This window comes from Tyto alba, unplaced genomic scaffold (genome assembly GCF_018691265.1).
Source record: "Tyto alba isolate M040663 unplaced genomic scaffold, T.alba_DEE_v4.0 Super-Scaffold_5, whole genome shotgun sequence".
NCBI classification, from domain to species: Eukaryota; Metazoa; Chordata; class Aves; order Strigiformes; family Tytonidae; genus Tyto; species Tyto alba.
This window is the reverse complement of record NW_024881326.1, coordinates 7,440,595-7,451,712: the sequence shown is the minus strand read 5'-3', so window position 1 is coordinate 7,451,712 and position 11,118 is coordinate 7,440,595. Positions and strand designations below refer to the sequence as shown.

General features: G+C 52.5%; 2 protein-coding genes and 1 long non-coding RNA gene across 4 annotated transcripts; 2 read left to right on the top strand and 1 right to left on the bottom strand.

Moving 5' to 3' along the window:
• Window positions 1-152: 152 nt before the first annotated feature.
• Window positions 153-2,211, top strand: SLC25A5 (solute carrier family 25 member 5). The gene is made up of 4 exons (XM_032995915.2): window positions 153-358; window positions 471-957; window positions 1,074-1,214; window positions 1,814-2,211. Exons 1-4 carry the CDS (start codon window positions 248-250, stop codon window positions 1,969-1,971), a joined length of 897 nt encoding a protein of 298 aa, XP_032851806.1. The 5' UTR covers window positions 153-247; the 3' UTR covers window positions 1,972-2,211.
• Window positions 2,212-5,487: 3,276 nt separating this feature from the next.
• LOC122154829 lies at window positions 5,488-8,352 on the top strand. Its single transcript, XR_006166925.1, has 2 exons — window positions 5,488-5,901; window positions 6,446-8,352. It is a non-coding gene; the product is annotated as an uncharacterized LOC122154829 (long non-coding RNA).
• On the bottom strand, window positions 8,094-11,023 carry STEEP1 (STING1 ER exit protein 1). 2 transcript variants are annotated; one of them, XM_042807122.1, is made up of 7 exons: window positions 10,845-11,023; window positions 10,599-10,716; window positions 10,376-10,417; window positions 10,143-10,281; window positions 9,541-9,630; window positions 9,310-9,402; window positions 8,094-8,551 (listed from the first exon to the last, which is right to left on the bottom strand). In XM_042807122.1, exons 1-7 carry the CDS (start codon window positions 10,966-10,968, stop codon window positions 8,489-8,491), a joined length of 669 nt encoding a protein of 222 aa, XP_042663056.1. In that variant the 5' UTR covers window positions 10,969-11,023; the 3' UTR covers window positions 8,094-8,488. The 2 variants fall into 2 exon arrangements, with proteins under 2 accessions (XP_042663056.1, XP_042663057.1); XM_042807123.1 differs by having other exon boundaries at window positions 10,871-10,991.
• Between the last annotated feature and the right edge of the window lie 95 nt (window positions 11,024-11,118).

The following is an 11,118-nucleotide window of genomic DNA, read 5'->3' as shown; positions in this document are numbered from 1 at the left end:
GGGGGTGCCGGGCCCGCCGGCCATGTGTCCCCTGCCGCGGCGGCCACGCCCTCTTGCGGCGGCCACGCCCCCCCTCCCGCAGCCAATGGGCGAGCGGAACGCGGCGGCGCGGCGCGCCCCCGCCCACGTGCCCGCCCCGCCCCTATATAAGGCGGCCATTTCAGCGGGCCCCTTCTCCGCCCCCCCCCCCCAAGCGCCGCTTCCCGCCTCCCCGCGCCCGGCCTCGCGTCGCCCGCTGCCTCCCGCCATGACCGATGCGGCCGTGTCCTTCGCCAAGGATTTCCTCGCCGGCGGGGTGGCGGCCGCCATCTCCAAGACCGCCGTCGCCCCCATCGAGAGGGTCAAGCTGCTGCTGCAGGTGAGCGCCGGGGGCCGCCCCAAGGTCGCCTCAAGGAGGGGCGGGGGGTGGCGGTGGGGCAAGGGGGTTCGTGAGGGAGCGGCGCTAACGGCGGCGCCTCGGCCCCCCGCAGGTGCAGCACGCCAGCAAGCAGATCGCCGCCGACAAGCAGTACAAGGGCATCATCGACTGCGTGGTGCGCATCCCACGGGAGCAGGGCGTCCTCTCCTTCTGGCGCGGCAACCTGGCCAATGTGATCCGGTACTTCCCCACCCAGGCCCTCAACTTCGCCTTCAAGGACAAGTACAAGCAGATCTTCCTGGGCGGCGTGGACAAGCGAACCCAGTTCTGGCGGTACTTTGCCGGTAACCTGGCATCCGGGGGTGCTGCCGGCGCCACCTCCCTGTGCTTCGTCTACCCCCTTGACTTTGCCCGAACCCGCCTGGCAGCGGATGTGGGTAAAGCCGGGGCTGACAGGGAGTTCAGTGGGCTTGGTGACTGCCTGGTCAAAATCTTCCGGTCGGATGGCCTCAGGGGCCTGTACCAGGGCTTCAATGTCTCTGTCCAGGGCATCATCATCTACAGAGCCGCCTACTTCGGCATCTACGACACCGCGAAGGGTAGGTTGACAAAAATGGTGCTGAAAGGGAGATGCTGGGCTGTGGCGGGCCCGTTGTGCGTTTCGGCAGATGCTGGTGGCTCACCTGACGTTCTCATGAAAACCTCTCTCCCGCAGGCATGCTTCCAGACCCAAAGAACACCCATATCGTTGTCAGCTGGATGATCGCTCAGACCGTCACTGCTGTCGCTGGTTTGACCTCCTACCCTTTTGATACGGTTCGTCGTCGCATGATGATGCAGTCTGGCCGTAAAGGAAGTAAGTTGCTACCTCCTTGTGTAGGAAATATTGGGCATCCCTGAGTCCACAGTTGGTGGTGGAGCTGAGGTGAAGGCAGCGTGGCTTGGCTTTCACCAAGCCATGTAGATATCCTCATCTCTTGTAAACAGCAGGGTGTGAGAGGGGTTGCAGAAGCAGATGTCAGGTGCGGGACATGGATGGGTCAGTCTCCACAGCATGCCTGTAAGGGGGAGTGAATGATTCCAGTATCTTTCAGTAGGTAAGAACAGCAGAACTGCCCAAGGGTGTTGCAAACTAGTGTCTCTGGTCCAAGAAGAGACATCCCTGGTTTCAGCCAGGGCCTGGCTGGCTGTGCAATAGCTTTTGGATGTGGGAGTGTTAGTGTCAAAGCAAACAGTAGCTGTCTTCTGCTCAAACCGGTCCTTCCAGTGTCTCCTAGGTAATGCAGCAGCAGTGTATCTCCTGGGTGATCTTGTCCTCTGATGCGCTAATACTGGAGAAAGTTAAGAAATGGGATGCACTTGAAGTTATGAAGCTGGCAGATACATTAGGCTGTTTCTGACCTGGATGTTTGGGGTCATGGGTATCCGATTCCTAATGCTGTCTGTCTCCCGCAGCTGACATAATGTACACTGGCACTATTGACTGCTGGCGGAAGATTGCCCGGGACGAGGGCTCCAAGGCATTTTTCAAAGGTGCATGGTCGAATGTACTCCGAGGAATGGGTGGTGCTTTTGTCTTAGTCCTGTATGACGAAATCAAGAAGTACACATAAGTTGTTTCCTTTTGTGAACTGGCATGTTGTTATATGTAGTCTATGACCGTTCATGGACTTGTTTGAAAACTATATAGTTACTAAACAGTGACGGCTGATGTTTATACAGATTGGCATGAGGCAGGTGCAACTGGCTGCCCTGTCTTTACCAAGTTATTCCCCCTTGACAGGACTCTCCTTGGTTTCTATTTCAGTCACTCCTGCTGAAAGAGTACAAAGAAATAAAAATCTGAAACCAGCTTTCCTCATCTCATGTTTGTTCTTGCAGCAGCCGCAGCAAGGTGTGGGTCTCTGTAGTGACTGTAGAGAAGGAGGAAGACAAACCACCTCCATCCTGAACACCTCTCTACCTGCTAACTACCAGTGGCCTCTGGCAGGTAAACACAGTGCAGGCTGCTGAGGAAGCTGTGTAGTGTTTCCTCCCCAGTGGAGACCAGTGGTGTGGGCTGGAATGGGGACTGGCAGCTCTGTTCCAGCTGATCTCCCCTGAGACCCCAGTAACCAGAGATGATCCGCTGGCTGTGGGCCACCAGTCCAGCCTCTGGCCTGTGTGCTCCACAGAGCTGATGAAGCTTTGTTTTGAAAGTGCCATGTGCCTAAAGGTTGTGCAAATCACAGCCCTCCCCATGGTGCTGAATGCCTGGGAGGCTGGAGAAATGTCTAAGGGGTACTTGTTGTTCTCCGGAGGAGGAGAGCTGACATTGCATACTGTGGCTTAGAAACTGAGCTACCTAGGCATGTTAAAACTAAGCCAGAGAACCCAATTGCAGGTAATTGCTGCTCTTCTATAGAGCCCCTGGCTGGCCTTGCCCTTGCACAGGTGGTGTGCTGTGGAGATGTAGTAGCTGAGCAGAGACAGACAGCTCCTTTGCCAGGGCTGTGCTTGCCAGGCAGGGAGATGCAGCCCCAGGCTCATCCTTTACCCCTAGAAATTAAGCTTGCCCCAGCCCCAAATTCTGGGGGAAGGGGGAAATTCTTTCATGCTGCTGGGGTAATTTGGGGAAAACACTGCAAGTCTGGGCAATGTGCGTGGCTTGGCCTTTACCCAGACATATCTGTGTGTCTGTGAGCAGACCCAGTGAAGCTGCCAGGTTCCTGCCTAGGGAGCTGGGGTGGTGAGTGGATGCTCTTCTGGTCCTCTGCCCTTCAGATAAATGAGCCTTTCCTCACTGCCCTCGTGCCTTTGGTCCATTCTGGCTGCCCAGGCCTGTTCGAAGCTGTTGATCTCAAATCACTGAAACCAATCTCAACCACTGTCCGATGCAGCTAATGTCAACACAGCCTTGTGTTGCAAACGGCGGTAGTTGTTTTTATTGCTGAAATCTAAGCAGGGCAGCTGGGCATGAGAGTGCAGCACCGCCTCGCTGCAGATGGTGTCAGCATGCTTAGGTCCCTGTGATGTCTGCATTCATGGTGGGAGATGGTCTCATGCCATGCCGCTGAGCCAAGAGCCTTTGCTGGTGCTTTTCAACTGCCCCTGGGCTCCTGTGGTGTGAGATCCCCTGCTGCCTGCTATGGAAACAACATGGGCTGAACGTTTCCCTGTGAGATGCAGAGCGATGCCACGATGCTGGGCAGTGTGCTGGGAGGAGCAGGCAGCAGTGGTGGGTGACTGAGGCGCTGGGCTGTTGTTCCAGGCTACAGAGGAGCTGAGCTGGGGGACCCCTAAGTCCTTAGACCTACAATGTTTTGTGCTGGGCTTGGGGTGCAGGTCTGGCACTGGATGAAATGGGTTGTAGCTACCCACGGTAATTCCTGCCTTTGGGACTTGGGAACCAAGAAGGTGCTTCACAGCTTTTTTTAGCTCTGGTGCATGGCAGATGCAGGGCAGAGCCCACAATGGGTTTTCCCTGCGCTCTGCAGCCGGGGAGCACAGGCTGGCAGCCCCCTCTGGCCTGGGGCCCTCTGGGGATTTAACCTCCCCCTCCTGAGAGCTCCCCTGGGAGCAGCTTTATCTAGGGAAGCAGGTTGTGGGGTTCAGCTGCAGCTTTTGCCTGCCACAGGAGCACGTTACAGAGGGATTAAGGTCTTTGTTCTTGCGGGTAGACTGAGGCACAGAAAATGGACTGGGGCCAGCCCGTGGCAAGGCAGCGAGCTGAGTGCACTCCCTCCAACACAAGTGTTCTGTCTGCCAGGCTGTGCTGCCCCAAGGATGGCAGGGCTAGGGGCAGATTTTCCTTTTAAACACAATTCTCTTGTGGGGAGTACTGAACACCTCGTACGTCATGATTTCCTCCACGGGAGCCATGCCTGGCCCGACATCTCGGCCCCTTTCCTGGCGGGAAGGGGTGGGCAAGCGCCTGTAACGCTGCTTTCATCTCGGCCCCTTGCCCAGCAGCCATAAATCCCAGCCTTAGGAGCTGTTGACGTGGCACAGCTGTGCCCAGGATCATATGAAATACTTGTTAGTGGCTGGGGCAGGTGGCGAGCAGTGCTGGATGTTTGTAATGGCTCGGTGTATACCAGCCCCGCCGGGCTGGGCTGGCCATGGTGCCAGGGGGCTGTGGGATGGATCTGCCCTTGCCCCCCCGGCAGTGGCTGGTGCAGAGGGGCAGGGGAAGATGCAATGCTTTGTGTTGTGCAGGGTCAAATCAGTTGTTCCCAGTGGGGTGGGTGTATTGAAACCACCTGCAGGACCGATCCTGCCCAACCATGTGAGGTGTCCCTGTCAGTTGCCCCAAGCACATGGGTCAGGCTGCGGGGCAGGAGCTAAAGCTGGCAGGGACACAGCCCTGTTTCTGCATGCCCTGCTGCCATACCGAGCTGCTGTGGGGGGAGCGGTTTCAGGAACACTGAGCCCTCAGGAGCTGCCAAGACCCACACCAAGACGTGCAGCATTAGGGTGGTTCTGGTAGGTGTCGTCTCACCAGGGGGTTGCTGGTTGTCGCTGTCTGATCCTGCTGAGGTTGACAGGAGTTACCTGACCGCAGTGATGGGGCAGTGTTTTTCTGGCTGACAAGCAAGGAGAGATTGGCCACTTGTGCCTTGAAATTCACCCCAAAAAACAGCATGCTGTGGTCCACTAGGTTTGTAAGGTCTCCCCAGTGGAGAGCTACAAGCCTTCCTGCCCCAACCCTCGGAGCCCAGCCCTGGAGCCTTTTAAACAAGCCCATAATTTTTATTTTATATTTTTAAATGCCTGGGTGTGGCAGTACCCCATGGACCTTTGAGGCTCTTTAGGATAACACCAGCAAAAGCTGAGTCTAGTTTGATTTAATCTGATCAGTCTGCTGTCGGTGCCATGGCCCCGTGGGGATTCATGTGGAACTGGGGAGCTGAAAGCGTCCGAGCTAGGGCAGACCCTCGCTGTGGGGTGGTGGGCGCAGTGCCCCGCACGGCTCCCCGCAGCACATCCAGGGCATGAGGCACCTGCCGTAGGTGCAAAGCAAGGGAACCATCGGTACTTGCTCCCTTTAAGGCAACTTTCTGCCCTGTGCAGCCAAGCTGAGTGGGAACATCCTCCTCATGCCATGTGCAGGGTTACAGGGCCAGGATTGCAAAGCCGGGCAACTCTGCAGGGCTCCCCAAAACACCCTGCAGCCCAGCCCGGGAGACATCCCTTCCGGGCTCCCAGGGCCTGGCTCCCTCGGAGCTATTAACCTGCCTGGAGCCCAGGCAGATAAATGCCAATAAAGCTGTATACAAGTTTCTGAACAAGCCTTAACGTTATCCAGCCCCTGCGGAGGCTCTGTGATGGCACCAGCTGTGTGCAGGGAGGACCCCGCATTGTTCCCCGGGTACAGCTGCGACTGGCACCCATGAGGTTGGGTGCACCATTAATGCTTCTCTTCAGTGTTTATAAACTGCATGGGGTTTTTTTACAGGTTATGATGAACGAGGCAGCATTGCCACACACGCAGCTATTCTGACATGATTATTCAGACTAGGTTCTTGTAAACTGGACTGGACTAAGCCATGAATCACACTAAGGTAAGTCTGGCCATGTGTGGCATTTTTTTTGGAATAGATCCCCTCCTTCACTTTTACTTCACACACTACTTTGCTTTGCAATACTTCTGCATCTGGACAAGTTCTTCTGTACAGTAAGGCTCAGGTAAAAAAAAACTAATTATCACCTACCTTTATTTACAGATTTATAAAAACTAAAGTTAGCTTTTACAGTAACACAAAATCTGACTTTTCTTTGGTCTAAACACTGCTGCAGATTACCCAGTTGCTACCAGGGTGTGGGAAACTGCAGAACAGCTGGTTTTATCTATTATAATAGGACATTTAATCAAGCATTTGAACTAGGTGCTCCTGCTTCCTGTTGTTAGTCAGCTAACATCTTTTAATTCATTTAGATCTAGAAGTTAAAAACTCAACTTAAGTTGTTGTGAATTACATACTTAATAATGTATTGGATCTGAATCTCTGTGTTGGAGTTGTTTTGGCTACTGACTGCATAACTAGAGTGTATTAAAAGTACTTTGGGGATTGCTAGCATGACAAACCATACTCCCCTTCCTGACAGGGTCCATGAGCAAGTCCCGAGCTGAAGTAGACAGATCTCTAATGACAAGAATGAAAACCACTGACTGAACACGGGCTGGTCTTCTAAATGACAGAAAGGAGGAGTGCTCGTGCTGTGAACACTGCCTCAAGGCTCAAGGTGTGCAACCAAGGAAGTTGATGGCAGTTGGTAACTGCTACTTTGGACAACTTGTGCTGAGCTGTGCACTCACCAAATTTTCTTCATGCCTCACCAAATTGCAAAGATGGTCCTAGCCCCACGTCAGCTCAAGCCCACATTTTGTCACTCCTGACCTTAACCCTAACTGTAAATCACACTATCCCTGAGTCAGCTTTTGTTCTGGGTATCACTTTAAGCAGGACTGTACTTCATCCTTTATGACAGCTGAAGACTAAGAAGCCTGCATCCCAGCAGACCTCACCTGGTTCAAACTTTGTTTTCAAATTTCAAAGTCTTTGACTCCTGCTTGGAAAAAAATTCAGAATTTTTGTAGAGGCCAACCTGTGGTTATTTGGGACTTGGGTTGCTCCCAGAAGAACCCTGAGGCCCTCACCTGGCTGGACTGTGGTACCACACTGGGAAAAGGGGTCTGCGTAACCAGAGCTATACCCACTTATTCTTCCCACCTTGTATTTGCTTAACTGGACATAGGCTTCTGAAAATAGGCTTCAGATTAGCAGTGAACAAGATCAGTGCTGCTTGAGTTAACCTGAACGTGTGCATACCCAGCCTGGCATCAAATTGTCACATAACCAACAGACATGTCCCAGCCTGCCAGCTCTTGGGCAGAGTTCATTCCCTCCATTACACCTTATTTTCCCAAAGAAAGGAAGCTTAATCTTAGCCTAAGCAGACCTGAGTTTTCCCAGTCAGGGTTATAAAGCCAGATGGAAAACCTTTATTGATTATAGGAAGTCTTCCACAGTAATTGTGGGAGATGAAGCAAGCATCTTGTTCATTGTTCATGTTATTTTACGATACTTGGTAGAGTAAGAACAACCTAGGGAAGTATTTTAGTTCAAATCCGTAACGTGGTATTTAATCCCAAGACATGGGCTATACAGCACTGTTGTGACATCACACAGGAGACATAAAATGTTATGTCCCAAACAAGGTAATTCACGCACCAGTTCTTAATGCTGTCTTTATCCAGGTTCTTAGTGGTCAGTGCATTCAAAACAATTTTTCCTTGTTCACATTTTACAACTTCGAACACTAATGCTGTTTTGCAGAACAGGTTAGTTCACACAGGCAGTTGTATTCTACTTTAAATGATCATGAATCGTGTCAGTAGCTTCCAGTTATATTTTTGTACTCATTAGTGGTATAACACACAGGCAATTTTTCAGTAGTTTAAAACAGGGTTGGATTTCATGTTCTTGTATTGGGCAGTAGCTGTTGGGACAGTGTAATTCTGTATGACTGCAGCTTTCTTATGTTCACTAGGAGCTGAGACTTAGAGCTGCAGCCCAGCCTGTGCTGGCAACCTTTGCCAGTGTGTCTGCTGGTCAGTGTGAGCAGCAGCATGATTCCCAAGCCTTGCTCCCACGTCATTCCAGGCCATGTCGGAAGGGCATGTCTCTCAGGCTGCTGCACATTTACATTTTGGACACATTCAAGACAACAAAATGAATAACAGGCACAGAGCTTAGTTTCATAAAAATATCTGTTGTAGAGTTGACCTATTGTTGCAATACATTTATGGAGATCTTACAGAAAACTACCAAGATAAAAAGACAACTATCTAAAGGTGCACTGAATTCAGGAAGGCACCCAGCAAAAATTTTTCCCAGAAGTAAATATTCTGGCTGGAACAGCTTGCTCCTAACACTGGGTTTGTAGAGAACTGCAGTTTCAGCCAAGTCTCCAGTACCACTGGAGTTATTAAAATTGGTATCGGACTATCACTTATGACAGAGGGGTACTCATCCTTCAAGCTGGTTGCAGCATGTTGCCCTTGAATGTTGTCTGTTATTTCTGCTTTGTCGACAGATCTGCGATAGCTTTCTCCTGTCTCTGAATACCCAGCAGACATGCAGCATTTTATTTAAACTGATTATCAATCAGGGTTCCTTTCATCTTGGCTTTCTTGGCTTCCAACTCAGCCTGAATAAGAAAATAAAGACAGAATGAAATATCTGGATACGTTTCCCTTCGGTGCTCCAATGGGGTTTGGTCATCTTGCCTGATCACTGCAAGCTTTTCACACCAGGAGCAAGAGTAGCTCTAACTCTTTGCTGACTCCCTCCTCCTCTGATGTACAAAATGAGGACCACCTTTAAAATCTTAAAAATCCCAAGACTAACAGCACAGAAGACAATTTTATACATTTATCCTCAGGTGGAAGCTGCACATTTTTCCCCCTTCCCATTAACTACTCTTCTGTCACACCAGGTAAGGTTAGCTGTGATGTTCTTGCCCTTAATTCTTGAAATGGCCCTTCCGGTAGCGGCTGAGCTGGCAGATCCTCCACAGGGGCCTTGGCTTGCCCCTGGCACCTCATGGCAAAGACCTGCTTGGCCATGCAGGCTTGAGAGCACAGCATTAGGGGTGGTCTGGCTGGCAAAGCCATGGCCTGGTTTCCCCTTTCCTTTTTCCTTGTCCAAGAGGTCATGGAAAATCTCCCTGCAAAAGCTCTGCTGGCTGCTTGTCATTTAGCTGGATAAGTAATTGCATATGATTTTAAGTTCAGGAGGACTAGAGTATCTCCATAAAACCTGTAAAGGAAAAGTCATCCTTACAAAGCTGCACTTACGACTGTACCAGGACCTCTCTATACCTGTAGTCCGATCTGCAAGATAGCTTTTGTGTACAAAGCCAACAGACCTCAGGGATTCGTGTTCAACACCAAAGAAAACACTCACCAACTCCTGGAGCCTTCTTTTGCTCATGCCTTTGCGTTCCAGCTGTTTCTCAATCACTTTTGCATTCTGTGCATAGGAGTCTGCAATCTCCCTCTGAAACACATACAATGTCACTTTGCAGCAGCAAACCCCAAAGTGACAACACTTCATCCAAAGGCTGAGATGATCACTGGCTCTGATCAGTGTCTGAGACAACTGATGTCTTTGCCACTAAGGGCAGACAAAACTCACGGCTTCAATCTCCTCCTCCTCTTCATCAATTGTGGAGACTGTGACGGAACTGAACTTGCCCATGTCTTTGGTCCGTTTGGTCATCATCACCTGGGTGAGAAGCAGATTATTTTTTTAAACCTTGGCCATAGTTGTGCTTCTAGGGGCCACTTCCCTCTCCAAAGCTTTTAAGGCTTCCCATGCAAGTCATTAAGATTACCTGAACTCCATGGGTGGATCCCCAGTGATTTTGGGATTTAGAGCTGTAACTCAGAAGCAAGCTCACTGATACATAATAAATGAGCCAGATTTTGAGAATCACTGTGCAGACTACCAATATCACCTACTTAAAAATGGAAACTTGCTGGTAACTGAGCCTAAAATCAGGCACAGTTGAGAATTCCAAATTTACTTTGATTTCCTTTAGTGGTAGGACTCCAAGCAGCAGTGACTTCTGTAAAGGAAACCTTAAGGCAGGCAGGGAGACAATACCAAAGTGAGTTATTGTTTAGAGGTCCTTTTCCTTCATTCTTCTCCCCTCTGCCCCTGCCATTAAGTGATTTTACTCGCCGCACCCTTCTGAAAAGCAGAGATAGCCTTTTTACTTGTCTAAAGCCAATTACCTTTTTGGGAGGCTCTTGTTTCTGAGTATATATGTTTGTTTTCCCAAAACCCTGACCAAACTTGACTACAGCACCGTCAACAATGAACGTCACAGGAGCGTTTTTCTGTTGGTGTTGATAGAAGAGCAGCAACCCACACCTGGAAGCAGAAATATATGTAGCTGTGAGGAACGCCAGATTCTGGCTTCCTAGGGTTATCTTAAAGTTACTGAAGAGCCGCTGCGGTCACTCACTTGCCACACTTCTTCCTGAACTGCCGCTCTATGCCTTCTGGTCTGGGGGGGAAGAGAGGGAGAGCTTGAGAGAAGCGTGCAGACAGCGGGCACGGGTGCCCGGCGGGTGGGCCCCAGCCGAGCGGGGAGGCGAGGCCGGAGCCGGGCAGCCCCTTCCCCGGGCGGCGGGGGCGGCTCTCGGGGGGGAACGGGGAGCGGAGGCCGTGGCGCGGCCGCGGCCCACCTGCGCAGGAAGACGCTCTCCTCCTCCTCCGCGTTGCAGAACTTGTGGGCGTGCTTGGCGGCGTCCATCACCCGGGCGCGGTCCCGCGGCCGCATCGGCAGTTTCTCCAGCTGGCAGTCTGCGGGGCGGCGGGACCGGGCTGGCGACGGGGCCGGGCCGGGCCGGGCCCCCGCCGCCTCCCGGGCCCCCGCCGCTTCCCGGGCCCGCGGCCTGCCCCCGCCGCCCGCTCCTCCCCGCCCCGCTCACCCAGCACCAGCACCATCTGCCCGCACAGGCAGTAGTAGACATGAAGCGGCTTCTCCCCGTCGTCGTACTCCTCGCGGTCGCGGGTGTCGGAGCACACGACGGAGCGAGACACCACCTTCGGCATGGCGGCGCCGGGGCCCGGCCCCCCCGCAGGCCCGGCCTCCCCGTCGCCGCGGCTCCGCCCGCCCCGCCGGAGCTCTCGGCGAGGGCCGCCCGCCGGTCGGTGGTTGTCTCCGCTTCCGCCGCCGGTTTTTTGTGCACGGTCTGCGGAGGC

Coding starts and splice junctions, on each gene's coding strand:
- SLC25A5 (XM_032995915.2), top strand. CDS start 248: ATGACCGATGCGGCCGTGTCCTTCGCCAAGGATTTCCTCGCCGGCGGG. Junction 958..1,073: donor CATCTACGACACCGCGAAGG/GTAGGTTGACAA, acceptor TCTCTCCCGCAG/GCATGCTTCCAGACCCAAAG. Junction 1,215..1,813: donor GCAGTCTGGCCGTAAAGGAA/GTAAGTTGCTAC, acceptor TGTCTCCCGCAG/CTGACATAATGTACACTGGC.
- STEEP1 (XM_042807122.1), bottom strand. CDS start 10,968: ATGCCGAAGGTGGTGTCTCGCTCCGTCGTGTGCTCCGACACCCGCGAC. Junction 10,418..10,598: donor GAGAGCGTCTTCCTGCGCAG/GTGGGCCGCGGC, acceptor CTTCCCCCCCAG/ACCAGAAGGCATAGAGCGGC. Junction 9,631..10,142: donor AACAAGAGCCTCCCAAAAAG/GTAATTGGCTTT, acceptor CTTCTCACCCAG/GTGATGATGACCAAACGGAC.